Source organism: Scyliorhinus canicula, chromosome 1 (genome assembly GCF_902713615.1).
Source record: "Scyliorhinus canicula chromosome 1, sScyCan1.1, whole genome shotgun sequence".
NCBI lineage: Eukaryota > Metazoa > Chordata > Chondrichthyes > Carcharhiniformes > Scyliorhinidae > Scyliorhinus > Scyliorhinus canicula.
In genome coordinates, this window is record NC_052146.1 from 24,264,662 (window position 1) to 24,287,290 (window position 22,629).

The 22,629-nt window shown below is 41.6% G+C and overlaps 1 protein-coding gene across 1 annotated transcript in view; it reads right to left on the bottom strand.

Moving 5' to 3' along the window:
- The window catches only part of LOC119951523 (probable E3 ubiquitin-protein ligase HECTD4), a 415,771-nt gene that overhangs the window by 107,884 nt on the left and 285,258 nt on the right, over nucleotides 1-22,629 (bottom strand). Inside the window, 10 exon segments of the mRNA XM_038774748.1 lie at nucleotides 424-550; nucleotides 2,324-2,460; nucleotides 3,533-3,770; nucleotides 5,294-5,457; nucleotides 9,011-9,090; nucleotides 13,557-13,705; nucleotides 14,686-14,847; nucleotides 17,643-17,746; nucleotides 19,131-19,246; nucleotides 21,146-21,315. Of these exon segments, the coding sequence (XP_038630676.1) occupies nucleotides 424-550; nucleotides 2,324-2,460; nucleotides 3,533-3,770; nucleotides 5,294-5,457; nucleotides 9,011-9,090; nucleotides 13,557-13,705; nucleotides 14,686-14,847; nucleotides 17,643-17,746; nucleotides 19,131-19,246; nucleotides 21,146-21,315 (1,447 nt within the window).

Genomic DNA, 22,629 nt, shown 5'->3' on the forward strand with positions numbered 1-22,629 from the left:
ATGCGACACCGAGCCACATAAGGAGATATTGGGATAGGTGGCCAAAACATTGGTTAAAGAGTTTTGGCTACAGGTTTTAGGAAGCATCTTAAAGAGAGCCAGACAGGTTTAGGGGTGCTTCAGGCCGAGGCAGCTGAAGGCACAGCCACCAATGGTAGAGTGAAAACTGGGAATGCTCAAGACACCAGATATCTCAGAAAGTTGTGGGGCTGCAGGAGCTTAAAAGATAGGGAATTGCAAGGCCACAGAGGGATTTGAAAACAAGAATGGAAAACCGTCAAAAAGCAAAGGAACATTAGAGAAACCCAATGGGGTCACCGATCGGTCTTCAAACAGGAGCATGTAATAATTGAACAGAGTACTTTGCTCTTGAACAATCTGCTACAGCCATTTGTTTGTCTCATTGGGTTGCTTTGAACTTACCAAGCTGTAGTGCACCCTTTATCTGATCTAATCCAGACTTTCTTTCTGCTTCATTCCGGAATCGTCTGCGAATGGTCGGAAAGACTTTGGTTTCCCAGGCTTTGACTAAAAGTGCATAGTGATCCTCCTGTGGAAGGACAACATAAAGTCACAGAAACCAGACATTGCTCGCTTGCCAAATAGCTTGCTACAATTAATGGGAGAAAATGAAGATAAAACAAAAAATAACTCAATCACTCATTTAGAATTAAAGCTGGCAAGATGGCTAATTTTTCTCTTTTTTTGCATGTATTTTTCATTCAATACATTTGCATCCATTTCCCAAGTCCCATGATATAGAAAGCACATAAGTTATAATATATTACAAGATTAACTGATATTGAAATGTATGGGACGGACCGAATAAATAATGAATGGTAAAGATATAAATTCTATGCCGCTGTTCTTCGCAATCTATTATGGTTAGAACGGATGAATAAAATTAAGTAAAATATGCATTTCAAAGTGCATCAGGATCCTTTATGAATTGTTACATTACCAACACTAACCAATGGGACTTGGGTCTGAACCTGAACACGTATCACGAGAACATATGCTATTATTATGGTGCAAATATTCCAACAACGAAAGGTCAAAGCGACTTGTCATGATTTGTGGCGGCTTCTGTACCGCCCAAAAATTATCAAAAATGATTAGGCAATCATTTATAATACTCTACTCCACATTAAAATCAATGATGATTGTAAATTTGCTGGATTTAAGCAGTTCCTCATGGGAGTGGCCACTCAGACCTGAAAAATAACGGAATTGGAAACCTGATGGTTGCAGTACCTGTGGACCTGTATTTGTGGAAGCAATTATTTCAGAGTTACAGCAAAAGAAGAAACCACAAACAAATTGATGTATGGGTTACAAAAATGTTCTAAGACTGCTACCATTTGCCAGTGCAAATTCCATGGTGATACATGGAGAGTTTTCAAATCTCACTTGTAGCTGTATGTCAGTTGCCGTGTTTGTAAATGGATGCACCATATAGGGATGATGGTTTCGATTTAGATTGTATGAACAAATCAGTAAGGCTCAATTGCCTGCTTAAAATTGCAGCATTTTGCATCTTGAGAAAATCATACGGTGAGATCATATGGGGAGACCTTTTGGACATCACGCTGGCACGAACTTACGGTCCAACCAATGGTGCAAACCCACCACGGGTTTTGCGGCGGTGAGGGGTGCGTTCAATGGGAAATCACGTTGACAATGGCAGGACCAAAAGATCCTCCCTCCCGCCCCAGGCAGGCCGCACCCTGGTGCTGCAGAGCACACCGTAGAGGGGGGAAAAATCCCCCCGGAATCCCTCTATGTTCTTAATATTCAAAGACAATGGTTGTTTCAGATGAAGTGATGCCATTTAAATATCAGGCACTATTATTAAAACATAACAAGTGGTGCGTATAGTAAAAATCATCCTAGCCCAACATGAAAACCAGACAACAATTTTAATCATCTTTTATAATTCTACTGGCTTATTGAACTACAACCAGCTCAGGTATTAGCTCCTCTGCTCTCTCATCATCTGGTGCATGTCATTTTGGTGGCAGAATCAATATATTGGCCATGCTGCCTCAAGTTTAAAATTAGCTGCAGTGTTACCTCTTCAGTTCCTCAGAAAATTGTGACATCATCTGCCATTGAGGCACTAGGGAGCACAACTGTCTAACTTGTAGTAAATGTTAATAATATCACCACTGCATCGACCTTTGAACCCATAGTTTATAAACTCCGAATTGATGTTAAAGTCTCTTCTCAGTCTAAGAAAAGGGACAACGCTGTTTCAAAGAACATTTGAATACTTCCAATGCAAAGACAAAGAAAACAAGCAGCTAATTTGTCTGTCACTTACTCTTGGAATGTCATCATCATCGTCATCATCACTTTCATCATCAGCTACTGGTGATGGATGACAGTATGGACCAGATATCAAAAGGTTTTCATAGCTCAATTCCACTTTGTAATGGCAAGCAGCGTCACTGTCATATTCTGAAAGTGATAATAAGAGATGCCACATTAGGCACATTCCCTGCTCATCCTCCTATTATCAAATGGCATCTTTAAGAACTTGCAAAAACTTCGATCCAGTCTAAATCAAAAGTCAAAAACAGAATACTACAGATGCTGAAAATCTGAATTAGAAACAGAAAATGCTGGAAATACTCAGCAGGTCTGCGGCATTCGCGCAGAGAGAAATAGAATTAAGGTTTCAGAACCCTTGTTCTGATTTTGATAAATCTTAGTTCCAAGGTCCTTGAGAAAAGAATCAAGATACAGAATTCAAACATATGTCATACTGTTGGTTTGGTTCAGTTGCATGCAGACAAACTACTTTTTAAGTTTGAGCTGTCAGCTGTTTAAACCTAAGAATTCCCAGGAGCTATTAAGAATGATCAAATTCTATTACTCAAATAAAGGCAATTGCTTTGAAATTGTTCAAGAGTCAGAAAGAGCAGTTTAGCCCATCCAATGGTCAGATATATGACATTACAATTAGTATGTATACCAATGTTAATTTCAAATAATAGTAATTTTAATTTTTAAAATTATTTTCCTTTTGAGGAGCTACCTAATACAATTTTGACTAAGGATGCAATATGTTACTTGTATTTATTTATCTACTGTTGGGTAGCTTGCATTAATATAGCATTTTTCATGAAATTAGGGTAGTCCAAAGCAATTTGCAGTCAATCAAGTACTTCTGAAGTGTTGCCACTGCTGTCATGTACAAAATGCAGCAGCCAATTTATGTCCCACAAGCAGCAATGTGATAATGGCTTGATCATCTGTTTTTGATAAGGTCTGATTTTACCAGAGATGGAAGAGGCACAGAACAATTCTGGTAACTAAAGTATTTGGAAAATTGTTTCCTGCATGTTCACTTGGGCATATCATCAAAAGCTCACTTAGTTTCTAGGTAATACGAGATGGCACTTATCTAGGTGAATAGTTTAAAATACTGAAGCCAAAACAATCTAAAGTAAATCTAGACGATGGAAAAGACCGAATAACATTGCACCAATATACAATCAAATGTCTTTAAATTAGAAATGCTACTTACGCTGTTGTGCTGCAGCAGTTGCTGCAATTCGACAGGGTGGACCATGGGACCCAGCATCTGATGCCACACTAGCACCAGCATCATTATCGCTGTCAGAGGCCATGGCAAATGGCAAAGCCTCAAAGTTGGCACTGATTTCCTCAGCTAGATCAACGCATAGGTCAGCTGCATTCCGGTGTGCCTGACCCTCTGCATAAGCAAAAGGACGACACCCAAAGTTTGCACGAACTTTAGTATTCTATTAAAAACAAGCAGATGGAAACAAGCAATTGCAAGCTCAAGAATTTGCTCCATACAATTAGAAATAACTAGAGATAATGTATTGCAGAACAAATTGATTATTTTTGTCTCTTGATGTGGGCTTATTTGGGATTGTGGGGGTTCTTTCTCCCCCTGGAATCCCGATAGACACGCATCAGAACACCTCTAAATAGTCTCATCATCATTAATTGCTTCATATTCCCAATGTAAAAGATAAAAGACTTGCATTCATTTAGTATCTTTCATAACATCAGCCAATGATGCATTTTTACAGTAGAATCAATGTCATCGTGGAGGAAGTGCAATCGCCAATTTGTACACAGCAAGGTTCCACAGACAGGAATGCAGTAATGAACAGATAATCTGCTTTGAGCCTTGTGGCTGATGGATAAATTATTGGCCAGGACACCAGGGAGAATTCCCTGCTCTTTTTCAAGATAGTGCCATGTGATCTTTTACCTTTACTCCAGGGGACAATTCTAATATCTCATCCAGAAAATGGGATCTCTGAAAGTGTAGCACTTCAAGTAAGAAAGTATCACGACTCATATTAATGTAAAAACGCACAAAATATTAGCATAAAATATTGCATGCCAAGATCAGCATGTCGCCTGAATAAAATTAATATCTTCACATAATTTTTCTGGTTATGCAACGAACAAGGAGCCAGTGAAGACGATGAAAAAATTGAAAGCACGATTTCTACAACAAAAAGATTGGATAGTTGTAGCCATGCAGTTTTTAAGAATGATTGCAAGATGTTCAAAGGATTACATATTATAACAAAACTACAACACAGAATGGCCAATCCCGAAACAAATCATTTGCAAATGAAATCTGAGCACTTGCTGCCTGTGACACTTATCTGACAAATATTCTGGTCAGGCAAAGGTTTTGCTGGACACATGGACATTATTTCATTTGGCGTAAACAGGGATAGAATTCTTCATGTGTCTTACAGTGCTCTTACGGTGTAAGACAGAAGAGCAGGATGGAAGATTCTCTAGACTGCGGCAAAATTAAATGTCCAGCAGTGACTAGGCTAGTCATATGGCTTCAAATAAAATATACCCTGCCAATCTTAACCAAACTGCAATGTGGGGAGTCCTCTTTACTAATTTCCACCATTTGCCAATTATACACAAGAGATCATCTGAACAATTCAGTCTAATGTACCAAGCATCCAGTTTGAAAAACTGCCCAAATGACAGAATAGTTGCCACAAGGTACAGTTGTTGTGTACGCCATGTTAGAATAAACTGTTATTTAATGCTGCAAACTGCAGCTTCAATATTGCGGAATGGTATACAGTTAAAGAATCTGACAGTAGGTCAATTTTATAAAAACGTGGCACTCGGAGCAAGATCATGTTTTGAGCATTTGAGCTTCACGGTGGAATATATTTTGGTGATCTCGGTCCAGCTTCAAATAATACAAACCTTCAGCTCATCATCTGGCCTACGTGCTGAAAATGAGTGATAAATGAAACAAATAAATTACCTTTTTCTGAATGTGAACAACTGGCCACATTCCACCAGAAACATCTTCTAGGAATGGGCTCAGTCGCTGCCCACAGTATGTGAAATATACTCTGCCCTTTGATGGCTGTCCAGGTGGAGGAGGGGTTCCATCACTTCGCTCCCAACCAATACCTGCTACATCACCTAGAGGAAAAGTCGTCGAGGAGGAAAAAAAACATACGTTGTGCGGTTATTTAATCATCGTGTTTTAATGGTTTTAATAAAAGGTGAAGATGGTTACATTCTATTTATGGCTCAGTTAGTTTAATTACTGAAAAAAAGACACAAAAGACCAGGAGGTTTGCTGATCCTAGCAACAGCTAACTTTTCCTATATTAAGACAGCAAAACAGCAATTGATCCATGCTCCTGATTGTTCAGCTGAGTATTTTGGAAAGTGCTCATACATTCACATTAGTTGAGAAGTGATCACATTTGTCTTTGATGCCCTATGTAGTTCAATCGCCTGGAAACTCTTACACTATAATCTCTTTGATAGCAAAGAGCTGCGAGCAGCTGTAACATCGCCACTCAAAAAAAAATCAATGCCGTTAAATGAGAAGGTTGAAAAAAAGGAAAAAAAAGTATTGAGGCGCAAAACCCTTTTTAAACAAAAAATGAGTTTAACTGTTCTGAATGTTTTGAGAAAACTCTCTCCTAGAATAAACGTGTGGTACGAGGTGTGGAAACTGAGAGAAGGGATTTTAAAACTGGAGATAAAACTGTCTGCTTGGTGACAGATCAACCTGAAGTGCATCTCTTTGCGAATGTGACTAACAGAACCATTCTTGACTGCTTAATTTTGAGAGTGTGATTTAAAAGTAATTAAAAATTTCGACAGGAATATTGAATACAGGGTTTTAACATTAATATAAGTTACAAGAAACAGTGGTTAGCACTGCTGCCTCACAGCACCAGGGACCCGTGTTCAATTCCAGCCTTGGGTGGAGTTTACACATTCTCCCTGTGTCTGCGTGGGTTTCCTCTGGGTGCTTTGGTTTCCTCCCACAGTCCAAAGATTACTCCTTAGTGTCCAAAGATCTGTAGGTTAGGTGGATTATGGGGTAGGGCAGGGAATTGGGCCTAGATAGGGGGCTCTTTCATAAAGTTGCTGGGTACCCGATGGGCCGAACGACCTCCTTCTGTACTGTAGGGAATCTATGGAAAGGATATTTTAAAAAGGAATTCTAAATTTAATCCACAAAATCCCACATTATCCAAAATTAAATTCAGTCCAACGAATTTAGATCAGTTCAGGGACTATTCAGCTCCAGGGACTCAGGTTCAGTACCCGGCTTGGGTCACTGTTAGTGTGGAATCTACACATTCTCCCTGTGTCCGTGTGGGTTTCCTCCGGGTGCTCCGGTTTCCTCTCACAAGTCCCGAAAGACATGCTTGTTAGGTGAATTGGACATTCTGAAATCTCCCTCAGTGTACCCGAACAGGAGCCGGAATGTGGCGACTAGGGGCTTTTCACAGTAACTTAATTGCAGTGTTAATGAATGCCTACTTGTGACAATAAAGATTATTATTATTATTCCAATTGCGAAACAAGTGCTTTGTTGACATAAGCAGTTTCTGAATAATTGACATGAAATTGACCAGGCAGTTTGCTATTGCATACTGAGGGTCAGGAAATCACACTGGAGGTCAGGAATGTAATTATCAGGGTGGCATGGTGGCTCAGTGGTTAGCACTGCTGCCTCACAGCACCGAGGACCCACGTTTGATCCCGGGTCACTGCCCGTGTGGCGTATGCACATTCCCTCTTGTCTGCATGGGTCTCACCCCCACAACCCAAAGATGCGCAGGGCATTGGCCACGCTAAATTGCCCCTTATTTGAATCGAAGAAACACTAGTAGGACTATATGTATAATATATACATTATCATTCTAGACAAGCCATTTCTCGCTTGATTTTGATTCCACGTTGTAAGTTAAATAAATTAACAATTTATTGGTCAACCAAATTCCAGGATTATATACGTGATTAAAGTATATGCTTAGGTAATGGAACAACAAGCATTTAGACAGCATCTTTAACATAGTAAAAAGTCCCTAATTACTGGACAGGACCAATTATCAACCAGAATTTAAAACTGAGCCACACAACGAGATACTCAGACAGGTAACCAAAGACTTGGTAATGAGTTAGGTCTTTAAGGAGGAGTGAGACCTAGAGAGACAGACAGGTTTAGGGAGGGAATTTCAGAGCTTGGGACCCAAGCAGTTGAAGGCACAATGAAAATTAAACCTCTGCAAAAGGCCAGAATCGAAGAAATGCTGAGATCGCAGAGGATTGTATAACAAGTGGTTAAAAGGTAGGAAGGTTTGAGACTATGGTCACATTTGAAAACAAGAATGAGATTGTAAATAGAGGAGTTTCCAGTTAATGTTGGCTGGCAATGTAAGCAATTTGTTACAAACCTTTAATGCTATTAGGGACTTATAAAAGCATGCTGACTTAAAAGGCCAACTAGCCCAACAAGCACATGGATGAGGAGTGAACAGGACTTTGTGCGCAAGAATGCGTACAACAGAAATGAGTTTATTTATGGTGGGTGCAAAGTGGGTGGCTGAACAGGAGAACATTGGAATAGTCAAGCTAGAAGTAACAAAGGCATAGAGTAGCAGAGTGGTAATCCTATGGAGGTGAAAATAGGCAGTCATTGTGATAGAGCGGATGTGTGATCGGAGGCTCATTTCATCATAAACTAGGATGCTAAGGTCGTAAAGACAAGTTCAGCCTCAGAGTGACTACAGAATAGCGTGTGACAGGGACGGAAGACATTTGCTACAGTTTTCCTAATATAGAGCTGGAAGATGTTTCTGCTCATCCAATGTCTGACTTGCAGTATGACTAATCAGAGGAAGCAGAGGCATCAAGAGTGATAGTGGTCACAGTGGATAGCAGAATGTTGTCAGTTTATATGTAGCATTTAACACTGCTCCAGATGATGTTGTCAAGAGAGCATGCGGATGAAAAATAGGAAGGCCAACAGTAGATCCTTGGGTGACCCCACAGGTAGCAATGCAGGTGTAGGATGAAGTCAGTGGAGGTGATTCGCTGACTGCAATTAGATAGCTAGGAATGGAACCAGGTGAGGGCAGTCCCACTCAGCTGGACAACAGAGGTGAGGATTCACATCATCTCACAAACCATACAGCAAAGGTTATGAAAGGTTTAAGACCATCTGGAAAACAAGACTGCAACTTTTGAAGTGGTTTGCTGCCATGATAAAAGCAAATTCAATTGGCTTCTCAGCATTTGCAAACCAAACAATGAAGCACTCACTTGGTTCTGAAAACACTTGTTCTAAAAATTTTAATGGGGAGAGGTTGAGTTGAAGAATTGGCAAACATACTGAGGAGAAAGGGCAGCACGGTGGCAGAGTGGTTAGCACTGTTGCCTCACGCCGCTGAGGACCCGGGCCTGATCCTGGCCCCGGGTCACTGATCGTGTGGAGTTTGCACATTTTTCCCATGTCTCACCACCACAACCCAAAGATGTGCAGGGTAGATGGATTGACCACACTAAAATTGCCCCTTAATTGGAAAATGTAAAAAAATAAAGCCGAGGGGAAAATCAATGAATTCTTGAGTGACATAACAGAATTCAACAGAAGCAATTCTGAAATTTTGACCACTTTGAAATATATCGGAATCAAAACAATCTGTATAAAACAGCTGCCATTTACCAGGTGACAAAGTGACATCTAATCGAACGCTCTTCCACTGCAGCAGACTGGATCCGTTGTAATGCACAGCTCTCCCATTACTGCAGAGAGAAAACAAAAAATAAAGAAACAAAAGGGATGCAATTTTTTCTGCTCTACAATCATTGTTCTATGTATTTGTCTTGAGTGTAAATCAGGAGTACGGCACAATAATGTGTCAATGCATCGACTCAACCCATAGAAAAATGCAGATGTACTCACCAGATTCTCCAACATGACAAAAATGTCAACTACCACTTTAGCCTAACGGGAAAGAATTTACGGCAGTACTCTACAAGCGAGTTGATGGGAAGACAGAAAGGGGAACACCACAAACTGATGAAATGCTATCATCAAAATGGAAATTTAAGCCGAGGGGCAAAATGTTTGTCCCACCTCTGGTTTGGGAAGGGTTTTTACAAAATCCAGATTTCCTGTTCTATCCCAAAGCGAATCAAATTTTCTTGCACTAATCTCATACCATTTTAATATTCTTTTAAGAAATCACCAAATACTTTTCAATGCTTATCGGATTTAGCATTGATGACTACTTGTTGCAAAGCATTGTACTTTCCATAATTCTTCTTCTGACCATTTATATATCTCGAGCTTAGCTACAAATCATTCATGTTGAGGGCAAGAATACAAGAGCAGGGATGTACTGATGAGGCTGTATACGGCTCTGGTCAGACCCCATTTGGAGTATTATGAGCAGTTTTGGGCCCCGTATCTAAGAATGTGCTGGCCTTGGAAAGAGTCCTGAAAGAATGATTTGTGGAATGAAGAGCTTGTTGTATGAGGAGCGGTTGAGGATTCTGGGTCTGCATTCATTGGGAGTTTAGAAGGATGAGGGGCGATCTTATTGAAACTATAGGATACTGAGAGGCCTAGATAGGGCCTTTTCCACATAGGAACAACTAGAACCTGAGGGCACAGCCGCAGATTGAAGGTACGATCCTTTAAAACTGAGATGAGGAGGAATTTCTTCAGCACGAAGGCGGTGAATCTGTGGAAGGCTGTGGAGACCAAAATCCTGAGTCTTTAAGACAGAGACAGATAGGTTCTTGATTAATAACATGATCAGGGGTTATGGGGAGAATGCAGGAGAATGGGGATGAGAAAAATATCAGCCATGATTGAATGGTGGAGCAGACCATATGGGCCACGTGGCCTAATTCTGCACCTACTTATTATGGGCTCAGTCCCATTCTGTCCGTCCACTGCTTAATTTATTTAGCACTCATTGCAGATTGGGCAAGGTTCTCTAGTAAGAAAATAGTCTCTGGAAGATACAATACCTGGATTGGCAAATCTGGTAAAGGGAGACGACTTAACGTGAACCTTCCCTGCTCTGTACATGATGCTGCACTGATACACTGACAACGTAAGCACCCAGTGCTGTACTCTTGCTGAAGACATGAGGGGAATACATTTTGACTCATTGAAAAGGCTCATCAATGGCTTGTGGTTGGTAAATATGGTGAACGAACGATCATAGAGGTACTGATGGAATCTTTTAACTGCAAAAACGATAGCAAGACCTCCTTTGTCCAACTGCGAATACCTCTTTCCACCCTTTGTCAGCATTCTAGATGCAAAACCAATGGGCTTTTTGGACTCGTCCTCCATTACATGAGAAAGTACTGCCCTCACACCATAGGGTAAGGCATTGCATGACAAATTAAGTTCCCTGTCTGGATCAAAATAGACCAGCAAATTTTCCGATTGCAGCAGCACTGTCACATATTTGCAGCCTTCTTCTGTGTAGACCCCCATTTCCATTTTGTTTCTTTGTACAGAAGTAGGTAACAGTGGAGCCAATACTGTAGACGGGTCTGACAAAAACGTTCCATATTAGTTTATCAAACTTATAAATGATCTGAACTCGGCCACATTCCTGGGCTCCAGAGCTTCCTTAATCGTTCAAACTTTCCCTTTCATAGGAGATAAGACTTGTGCAGTGATTCTGTGGCCTCGATACTCCACACAGTGCCTGAAAAATGCACTCTCTCCGCTTCAGACGCAGTCGCGCCTCTGAAAACCTTTTTAAAACTCGGTCCAGGTTGCTGAGGTGCTCCTCAGTCTCGGCATAAATTAAAATGTCATCCAAGTCGACAAACATGAGGAATGCCTTGTAACAGGTTGTCCATCATCCGTTAGAAGATCGCCGGACTGGAGGATACACCAAAAACCAAATACTTGAAAATCCCTTTATGCATGTTGATGGTCAAATACTGCTTCGAATCTCCTCTAGCAAGAGTTGATGGGTCTGGCTTATGTTCAGTTTTGAAAATATCTTGCCTCCTGAAGGGGTTGAAAACAGGTCTTCTACCCGTGGCAACAGGTAAAAGTCCAACTTGGTTCTGATTAATGGTAAGTTTGTAATCCCTACACAGTACCATCACTTTTAAGAACAGGAACAATTGAAGTTGCCAAACGTGAAAACTGAATGGACTCAATGATTCTTAGCCTTCGCAGCCACTCCAACTCCTCCACTTTGCCGCCTTTCAAGACTTGGGCACAGTCCTCAGTTTGAAAAAGTGAAGAGGAGCCCGAGGATCCATGAACAATTTAACTGCAGTGCCCCACAATGTACCCAGTTTGTCTTTGAAAACCTCAGGATATTTCTCAATGATGTCCTCAGTCTCTTTTGTGTGCTTTATCTCACACCGCTTTAACTGAATTTTCCTGAGCTAGTTACACCCTCGTGTACTCGGCCCTTTCCTTTTTACTAGGAGCTGTGCTCTTGCTTCTTGGCTGTTATGTGCAATGTCTACCTCAAACACTCCAAGCAATGGTATAGTCTCACTGTGTATGTTTGAAGGTTGATTCCTGCCTGAATAAGGGTTGGTGCCTGCTTCAAATCCCAAATCTTCCTGAAGGTCTTCTCATTGACTACCGATACAGTGGCTCCTGTGTCACCTCCATCTCGATTTTCTGTCCATTGACCTTCACTGCAGCATAAATGGACTCTCCACGTCCCCACTCATATTAAACATGTCATACGAGTATCCCTCTGCCTGGTCTAAGCTTTCAAAGCGTTGCGCCGTTAACTGAGACTTCCTTGCATTTAAAGTTCCCTGCTCAACCTTCAAATTGCTCCGAGCACCTCGGCACCTCTGCGCTAAGTGCCCCTTCTTCTTGCACTGATGGTAAACAACATCCATAAACTTAGAATGATTGGAATAGTGTGACCCTCCACACCTAAAGCATTCCCACTGTCTTCACTTTTTACTTTTGGCGTTTTGTGTACTTGGTGCAGTAAATCGTCTCCATGCCGCCATTGGCCATCTAAATATCTTTTGTATTATTGGCTGCCATTTCCATGCACTGAGAAATTTCTAGGCCTTCTTATAATTAAGTGTGGCATCTCCCAGCCGTCCTCAATAATGCCACAAACAAGTCTGTCCTGAAGCAGGTCTTCCAAAACTGCCCCAAACCAGAAATGTTCAGAGAGCTGGCGCAATTCAGCAACAAAGTTAGCTACGGTTGTCCCATCTTCTGAAAATTACTATGGAATTTGAAGTGTTGAACAATTAGAGGGCTTAGGATTGTGCTGATTCTGAACGAGTGTAACTAAATCGACAAATGAAATGTCCCGTTTTGCGTGGTGTAGCTAAATTTCTCACTAGCTTGTAAGTCTTTGACACACACGAGAACGGAGCAGTTTCTTGCCTCGTCTGCTATCCCATTTGCCAAGAAAACGCGTTCCAACCTTTACAGTCCAGTTCTTGTCCTCTTCCATAAACTCACTGATAGACCCAAAGAAAACAACGGTGGCGCTAACTTGTCTTTTGTTGGTAAACTTAGCAAACCCTTGTGTTGAATGTGGTGAAACTTGAAATTTTTAAATTCTCATTGACAATTTTTCTTTGTTGGGCAATTTAGCGTGGCCAATCTACCCACCCGGTACATCTTTGGATTGTGGGGGTGAGACCTGCGCGGACACGTGGAGAATGTGAAAATTCCACACGGACTGTGACCCGGGACCGGGATCGAACCTGGGTCCTCAGTGCCATGAGGCAGCAGTGCTAACCACTGCACCACCATGCCACCTTTCTTTGCCAAAATGATATGGTAACTTGACCACAAAAAGATAGATGAAATGAATTGTTAATAAATAAAGTCAATATTCTTCAATAGATAAAAATTAAAATGGTTAAAATACAGTATGGAATCAAAAACAGGAGCAGCTAGCTAAATATCAAAACAACAGTAACAATAAAATTAGAACTAACAACAAGTAAATCTGAATACACAGGTAACTAATGACATCATCGCACTTATTGATTACATCAGCAATGGAGTTAAGTAAGAAGGTGCATAATAATAACACTCCATAACACACCACTGGAAACAATGCATATCTAATATTAAACAAGCCTTAGAAATGGCCCATTTCTAACTCACGGGTGGCAGCCTGATTTTTGTAACAAACAAAGATGCTTCTCCTAATGGGACAACAAGTAAAACTAAATTGCAGTTAAACCATGCTCGCCTTCGAAAATAGCAAATTATAAGCACATACTTGTGGAAGAGGCAGGTTCCAACAGGATTTGTCCAAGCTCCATCCCTTTTTTCAGCTTCGGTAGCAAATCCAAAAGACACTATTGGGCCACTATCATCATCTGTGTCTCCATAGGAAACAATTTCTAATTCCCAATAAAATGATGGTGCCTTAGAAGAACACATATAAACAGCATTAGCTATAAGTGTCTGACCACCTACACGCATTTCATAATTAAATAGGGATAAATGCATACCTTCCTAAATGTTATTTTATACAAATATTTGAAACTACTGCACATAAAACCAAAATATTTCACTGTTAATTACGAGTGCAACTGTAAATGTCGCCACAATCCCAGAGGACCATAGGCTGCTCTTCCCTTTGAATGTTGACTGATAGTGATTTAACCTGAGGATCACCACACCTCAGGTGAAGGCAAGGTTGAGAAGGCAGGGCTCTCACGAATAATGTCCCAAAGGTAGCTGATACAGTTCAATTATCCACGTATATACTAATAAATATCAATATCAAATATCAATAAATTGAATATCAAAAGGACAAATTGTAAGGCAGTATTTTAACTGGAGGAAACACCACTACTTTTCCTTAGATCGCAAATTCCATAGCAATAGATGCTTTAAATGGTCTTATACTAAAGATACGTCTCAGTCACCCGTACCTATGTAATGGTATTAACCCTTGGAGGAATAATATGGAGACGACAGACAAGCGCCTAATTAGTTCAGTGTATGGATGGCAGGAACAGTGAGCTAGCTGACTGTGATTGGCAACAAGGTTTTCAAAATATAGGGAATGGACTCATTGAGACTCATCATCGAACAGAGATTAAATTCTGACAAAGGTGCCACCCAATCTATTTTAGATGTTGGTTGGCCTGTAATAAACATATAGCATTTGGCATTTATTTCCATTCATTTTTTTCACTCTTCTCAGACTGCCTATTCACTTGCTCCTGTTGTTTAAACAGTTTTCAATAAACTGATTCATTTTCTTCTTGCTCATTCCAGCAATCGGCCAAAAGACTTTTTGCAAGCTTACTGATTCAAAACAAGTGGCACTGCAGTTATAGCAATAGAAGTTGTGTGATTCCCATGTCTCTCTTGTTCACTTGCTGCCAAACTCCTACCTGCACAGGTATCTGTGATGTGGCATAGATGAATGTCCCACGAGGCAAGCCTCCTCCTGCACTTGGATCAGCTAGGAATGTCACAGCAGTAAGATGGGTCGAAAACATGCATGCTCGCACTGGAGGGAAAACCCGAGAGGGGCACCAGGTTATTTCTTTCGGCTGGAAGAATGAAGAAAGGGGAAGTAACACTTTTAATTTCAAATCCACGTCAAAATGGCCTACTTTCAAAAAACAATGATGTGGAGATGCCGAAGTTGGACTGGGGTGAGCACAGTAAGAAGTCTTACAACACCAGGTTAAAGTCCAACAGGTTTGTTTCAAACATGAGCTTTCGGAGCACTGCTCCTTCCTCAGGTGAACCACGCAACCTCAAACAAACCATTGTTTGCAGCAAACTACCCAGCCTTCAGAATAGCGACCACGACACCACACAACCCTGCCAGGGCAATCTCTGCAAGACGTGCCAGATCATCGGCATGGATACCACCATTACACGCGAGACCACCACCCACCAGGTATGCGGTACATACTCGTGCGACTCGGCCAATGTTGCCTACCTCATACGCTGCAGGAAAGGATGTCCCGAGGCGTGGTACACTGGCGAGACCATGCAGACGCTGCGACAACGAATGCACGGGCATCGCGCGACAATCACCAGGCAGGAATGTTCCCTTCCAGTCGGGGAACACTTCAGCAGTCAAGGGCATTCAGCCTCTGATTTCCGGGTAAGCGTTCTCCAAGGCGGCCTTCAGGACATGCAACAACGCAGAATTGCCAAGCAGAAACTTATAGCCAAGTTCCGCACGCACGAGTACGGCCTCAACCGGGATCTTGGATTCATGTCGCATTACATTCGCCCCCCACCATCTGGCCCGGTCTTGCAAAATCCTACCAATTGTCTTGGCTTGAGACAATTCACACCTCTTTAACCTGGGATTACCCCTATCTCTGGATCTGTAAAGATTTGATTACCCGCAAATGCTCGCATTCCAAGCATTGTCTGGCATCTTTGACTTTGTCTATATATATATGTTTCAGGAACATATCTCTTCATTCACCTGAGGAAGGAGCAGTGCTCCGAAAGCTCGTGTTTGAAACAAACCTGTTGGACTTTAACCTGGTGTTGTAAGACTTCTTACTGTGTTCAAAAAACAAAAACAGAAATGAAGTTCCTTTAATTCTGCAACAATAAACAATACACCATCAAACACAGTGAACACCCGCCAAGGAGCTGAATGAAGTATAGTTACGATTAGGCTAAGCTGCTCCAATGCCCTTGCAAGTGAAAGCAACATCTGGGATTGCGCACAGCGATAAGGTTGGAAGTTTCAATTTTAAATACCTAGTGAGCTAATTGATTTCAGTAAAAACATCACTTGATTTTGTGGTTCCTTGGCTTGGGAGGGAGTGGCAAAAAAAAAAAGAGCAAAATACCTTTTCCTGATCATTACCGAGTGACCCTTTTGGAAAGTATGTGGCTCAATGCCAATAAGAACCAAATTAGGCTTGTGTAGTTAAACAGTTTCTTTACACTCACTGATTGAGCTTATGCATGAAGAAAGGCACTCGGGGTGAGGCACTGGACAATATCCAGTTTCCCAATAAGAATCAGCATCTTTAGAAGATGAGGGGTGAAATTTGGCAAAAGTTTTGCCTCCAAAATATTTCCTTATATTTTCCTTACTGAATTACATTGATTCAGCTGCCTCTCAAAAGCACTGGGATCCACCTGAAAGAATGAAAAAAGGTATCACTGAGCAAATAACCCATGGCCACCCATGTGCACTTCCTTGCATGGTCAAATGGCTCAAAGTGGTGCAGCTCCATGGTATTTGTTGTGGTACAAACATGTACAGCAATGGGCAGGTGCTCATGTTTCTAAACATTGCAAAAATATATGAAAATATAATATGGGACATGGAATCTGTTCTAACTGAATTACAAATAAGGGAAAGATAAATGTTCGAACTTTGAACAGGTAGCTGTAATAAAATAGCAGAGATTTTTTCAGTAACTACAAGATTAAAACAAGACTACTTCTGAAGTCACAATGCTCTGTAACTTCCTCGGAGTGACAATCATTGGCTGATTGCCACTCTGTAGCAGTATACTCTCACTGCAATTTCAAATCCCAGCAGCGAGGTGTAAATGGAGCGCAGTGAAGGGGTATATGTCTCCTTTTTATAGCACTTAAGTGAACGGGATGTGGGAGCCAGGGTTCAGACATTGGTTGGGCCAGGGAGGAGGATGGGTCTGGTGTCCTGGGAGTGTCAGGGGTGGTAAAACTGGCAGAACTATCCAAACTTAGTAATTTAAATTGCTTTGTCAGATGGCTCCCAGCCCAGTGCAATTGTGCAGAGGAAATTAGCTCTACTGGACATTTGTTGCATCAACCCTTATGTGGGAAGGGAGATTCCCAGCACATTCTAAACGTGACTATGGGCAGCCAGGAGGTAATTCACTAATGTTATCTTAGCATGGTGTAATGCATTCACTCTGATATGAAAGGTCGCTGTCCAGATTCTACTAATGCAGAATCGCATGCAAAATACAGCGCTTAGGAAACAAGAATATAGTCAATAGTATTACTAAATACAATCACAGAATTGTCTGCACGTGCTTTACTTTCCAGACTTTGTGATACCAATCTGCAATAGAATCAGTGAGTAATTCCTTCTAGCAATGGGGTTTCAATTATGTGCATTCAATCTACAACCTCATTAAAATGATTGTTTGGTGCCACAGATTCCAAAGGGTAAAAAGAATTAGTTGACTGACGTTGCTAGATGGCTAACCAATCATAGCTTTAGTTATCGCCTCAGATATGGAAGATAACAAAGTAATTGAGATGGTGGGGAAAAGAATACTCTGTGGAGTAACATGTGCATCTCAGTGAAGTGGAGCAAGAGTGATCAGAACGTGGCTTCATTGCATGATCCTTGCAGTACCATTACCTGTCTCCTGTCAGATTGCAGTGGGGGAGGAGGGGGACGAGCACAGTCACGGTATAACATCCGTAATCTCTCACACTGAGCCTCTACTACCACCAATCGTTCACCTGAAAACAAGAGGGTATTTTCTTTTTAAAAGGAATGGATAAGTGCTTACAAGTCACAAAAGTATGCAGATTGTACAGTAACAGATAGCCAGTTCTTTTAATCAGCACACACAAGACACTAATACCTCATTACTGTACTATGCCCTTGGTTTACAACCAAACTGGTCATTTTAAACGTTGGTGCAGAAATGCGGCCAAAGTTCCCAACTGGTATAGAAAGAAAACAATATAATGGTGAAACACAAGAAATAGCAACATTATCATGATGACACTTAGGAGGCTGTAAATCAAACAGGCTTTAATGGGGGCGAAGATAATTTCAAATTATAACAGTACTGTGGTGAATTTAACTCCGTAATTCACACTGTATTGTATATACATGAGACCATGCATTTGTAAGAGCAGTTGTTGCCCGACCACTAGGGGGAGTAGCGCTGGGAATACTTAGGAGTTTATACAGGGCTCCACCCTTGGCTCCACCCACGACTCCTCCCCTGAGCATTGGTATTTATACTGTTGTATAAATACCAATGCTCAGAGCCAGTCGTTCAGTTCATCAAGAGGTCAACGCGGAACAGGCTGGCTCTGTTGTAAGTAGATTAAAACCACTGTTCATATCTTAAAGCACGTGTCTAGTGAATTGATGGTTCCATCAAGTACAAAGTGAATCAAAAATATGTAGGAGCAATTACAAGGACAAAGCTGACCAGTGTTCAGATGTCATAAGTCAAGAGAATGGAGGTGAAAAAATTTATAGTTACAGATTTATTGTCTCTGGTTTAGAATCACAGAATGGTTACAGCACCAAAAGAGGCAATTCATTCCCATGCCAGCTCTCTGCCAGAACTCAGCTAGTCAAACTCCTCTACCTGCTTCTGCAGCATTGCAAATCTTTCTTTCTTCAGGTGATTAACCAGTTCTCTACTGAAAATAGAGTGAATCTGTCTCCATCACACATGATCTACACTGCAGGGGTTTCGTTAAAGAGTTTATCCAATTTCAGGTAACTTTGTGCATATGGCATCAGCTGTCAATAGTTAACTTTACGGGTGGCACAGTGGGGCAGTGGTTAGTACTGCTGCCTCACGGCACCAAGGACTCAGGTTCGATCCCGGCCCTGGGTCACTGTCTGTGTGGAGTTTGCACGTTCTCCCAGTGTCTGCGTGGGTCTCCCCACAACCCAAAGATGTGCAGGGTAGGTGAATTGGCCATGCTAAATTGCCCCTTCATTGGAAAAAAAAGAACTGGGTACTTGAGATTTAAAAAAAAGCTAACTTTACATGGTTGCTGGGTATCTTAAGCATATTGGCACAAAATATGCATTCTGAAGATACAAAGTCGGAATCCACTTCATTTAACCACAGTTTAAAACAGCAATACTTACCAGGACTGCACTCCTGTGCCACCAGGTTTAGGACCTCCACTGCTGCTGGACACTGCTGAATGAACTCTTCACAGAACAAACTATCCTCCAGTAATTGGGCCATCACTAAGCATGCTCTGTAAAAGTAACAGAATATCAGTTACTTCAAAGTAATCAAGAGCTGAAGTTACAGCACCACTAGTCATTGACTGTAATGGATGAATTGTACGTTTTTGGGCTGATTTAGCTCCATTGATGAAAATCTCCATTTTTGTAACTTTAAGACAAGGTAACAATAACTAGATTGGATTAAGAGTAACACTTAAGAGATTTTGTCCCAGACTTCCAAATTGCCTAATTTCCCAAAACTCTTTATTTATAAAGCAGCAATCTTACTGTAATTCACAGATGATTATAAACCAGTGCTGTTGCTTGTCCTGTGTCACTATGAAAGTACAATTCTTTAAAAAAAAGTATTTTTATTAGGTTTTCAGATTTCGTATTTGACAACTCGTATGTTACACTTTACATAACCGCGCCGATCAGACGGCAAACAACATACAAAACTGACTGTTGGGGACATGTACACGGATGCCAGAGTTATGACCCTGGGGAAACTCAGAGAGGTTCCAATTGCCAAAAGGAAATGGGCTAAGTCACATACAGGTCAAAAACGTCCTCCGTAATGAAACAACGACATACCCCCAGGTACCAGGGCATTCGCTAATCGAAGAACTGCTGGACACGGGAGACCTAGGGAGGGGAAACTGTAGGGACCTGTATTAGCGACTGTTGGAGGAGGTACACTCCCTCCTGGAGGAGACAAGGGAAAAATGGGAGGGGGACTAGGCATAGAGATAGGGGAGGACTCTGGACGTGAACTCCACCTCCCCATGCGCAGGGCTCAGTCTGTTTACACCCTTCCCCAGAGCATTCTTTTGAACACTTTCTTATCAAAAGCCATGCATCCTCAAGCAACACTACAATCAGAACTGTCAATAGTAAATTAATTTAATAATGCACTACCTTATACAATTTATAAACATATTGGGTGAGCTAAAAAGCACTGATCCAATGTGCTCAGATGCCCCAGTTTTCACTAGATAGCTGAGATAGTAAGACAGGGATCAGGGACATTGAGGTTTCTCCTCAATTACTTGCCTGTTCTTACTTCAGATTTAAAACAGGCACTTTTTGCTGATCAATTAACCTCTTGCCAATGAAACGGCATAAGCCTTCACACAGACATGATCTGGAATTAAACATGCAGGATATCTATTGTCCTTCAAAGGATCAATAATCTTATTGGTTGGAGTTCAAAGGGTATTGAGGCATTGGCACAAAATATCAGCTTATTAAATTTATTCTTTCAAGGGATGTGGGCTTCGCTGGCTAGGCTATCATTTCGGCATCCTTGCTACAGATGCAATGGGATCTTAAGGATACTTCAGGCAAGAGAGTTGATCATTTGTTCAATCAGTTACTGGACATACACATGGCTTCAGGAAATCTGACTTGGCAACTGGCACCTCAGACCAATTATAAAGTCTAAATATATAGCGCCGAAATCACTTAAATACAGTGGTTCTAGGTCCAAAACATCCAATTCATCAAGATGTTATTGCACATATTCAAAACACATTTTACAGATCACAGTTATGTTCCTGCCAACCATCATCATTGAGATCTTCAAGCATATTCTTCCTTTCTAAATGATGTTTGTTATGAAATTTGAGAAGGAAAGCTTTATAGAATACGGCACAACAAATTGTTTCACAAAAAATAACTTGGGCTGGATTCTCCGGTAGCCTGGCCACATGTTTCTCGACACTGGAGGCGGGATTCTCTCATCCCGCCACTTGTCAATGGGATTCCCACTGAAGCTACGCCATGCTGCAGGCAAACCTGCAGGTGAGGCCGCGCTGCCACGGGAACAGAGAATCCCAATGCTTGGAGAATTCCAGCCGTTATTTAAAATCTGCAGAGAGCAGGGTAAAGATGCAACAAAAGATATAACTGAACCCAGGTTACATTACCTCGTCCGTATTTCAGCTACAAGTCGTACTACTGCCATCACAGGAGTGGAGCCATCACCAATTGCAGGGAGTGAGGTCAGAATAGAGAGACTCCCTTCCTGTGGAAGCAACATGGACTGAACTGCCTGGACTACTTTCTCAGTGATGGACAGTTTATGCAAAGGCAAGGCCTAAAAAGTACATAAAAGATTAAACACAAGTGTTAAGGTACAACTGTTAAGGGATTGCAATTTTTATTACAGTTTTTAATAAAACAACTAAGCCCATCAACATTTCTGGGGCACTACTTTCCCCCCATTTTCTTTCCCATGTTATTTCTCCTCCCGCTCAACAGTATACAATGAACTGCAATCAAGACAGTAGGGAGGGTGGCACAGTGGTTAACACTGCAGCCTCGGAGCACCAGTGACCCGGGTTCAATTCCCACCTCGGGTGATTGGCCTTAATGAGTTTGTACTTTCTCCCCGTGTCTGTGCAGTTTCCTCCGGGTGTTCTGGTTTCCTCCTACAGCCCAAAGATGAGCAGGTTAGGTGGATTGGCCATGATTAATTGTCCCTTAGTGTCCAAAAGGTTAGGTTGGATTACTGGGTTAAGGGGATATGGTGGGGCCCCGACTCCAGGTAGGGTATCCTTTCAAAGGGTCGGAATGGGTCGGAGACTCGATGGGCCGAATGGCCTCCTTCTGCACTGTAGTGATCCTCTATCTTCTATTCGATACCTTATAAGTGCTTCAAAATCAACAAGTATCCACCTGTTGCTGTACCAGTTTGTTGCTTAAACTAGGAATGCACGTGATGAATCCCCAGTTGAAACCATAATCATAGAATCCCTACAGCACAGATGGAGGCCATTTGGCCCATCGAGTCTGCACCGGCCTTTGCTCCGACAGAGCACCTTACCTAGGCCCAATCGCCCGCCCCTTTCCCCATAACCACACCTAACCTTTTGGCAACATTAGCAGGGCCAGTTTACATAATCTACACATCTTTGGACTGTGGGAGGAAACCGGAGCACCTGGACAAAATCCACGTAGACACATGAAGAACGTGCAAACTCCACACAGAGAATCACACATCATTGGAATTGAACTCGAGTCCCTGGTGCTGCGAGACGGCCTTTCTAACCACTGTGCCACCGTGTTGGTGAGAAAACATTACCTCATGTTCAAAATCTTATTACTCCGGGACTGATCTTACTACTCTGGGGCTGACGGAGAACTCAAATTAATCAAAGCAGCACAGAGCCCAAATTGTTCAAAAAACTTACTGCACAAATCATGAAACACATTATGTGTGTTTTCAATTGTTTACATCATCCTGGATTAAGTAGATATTTAAATAAACCATATTTTTATTGGGGGATGGGGGTATATCGTGAGGAGAGGAGAGAGATGGGGACCAGAACAGCTTCACAACCTCATCGCCATTAACATATCCAAATAAATGAGATGAAGGGGATTAAAGAATGTGATCCCTAACAATGTA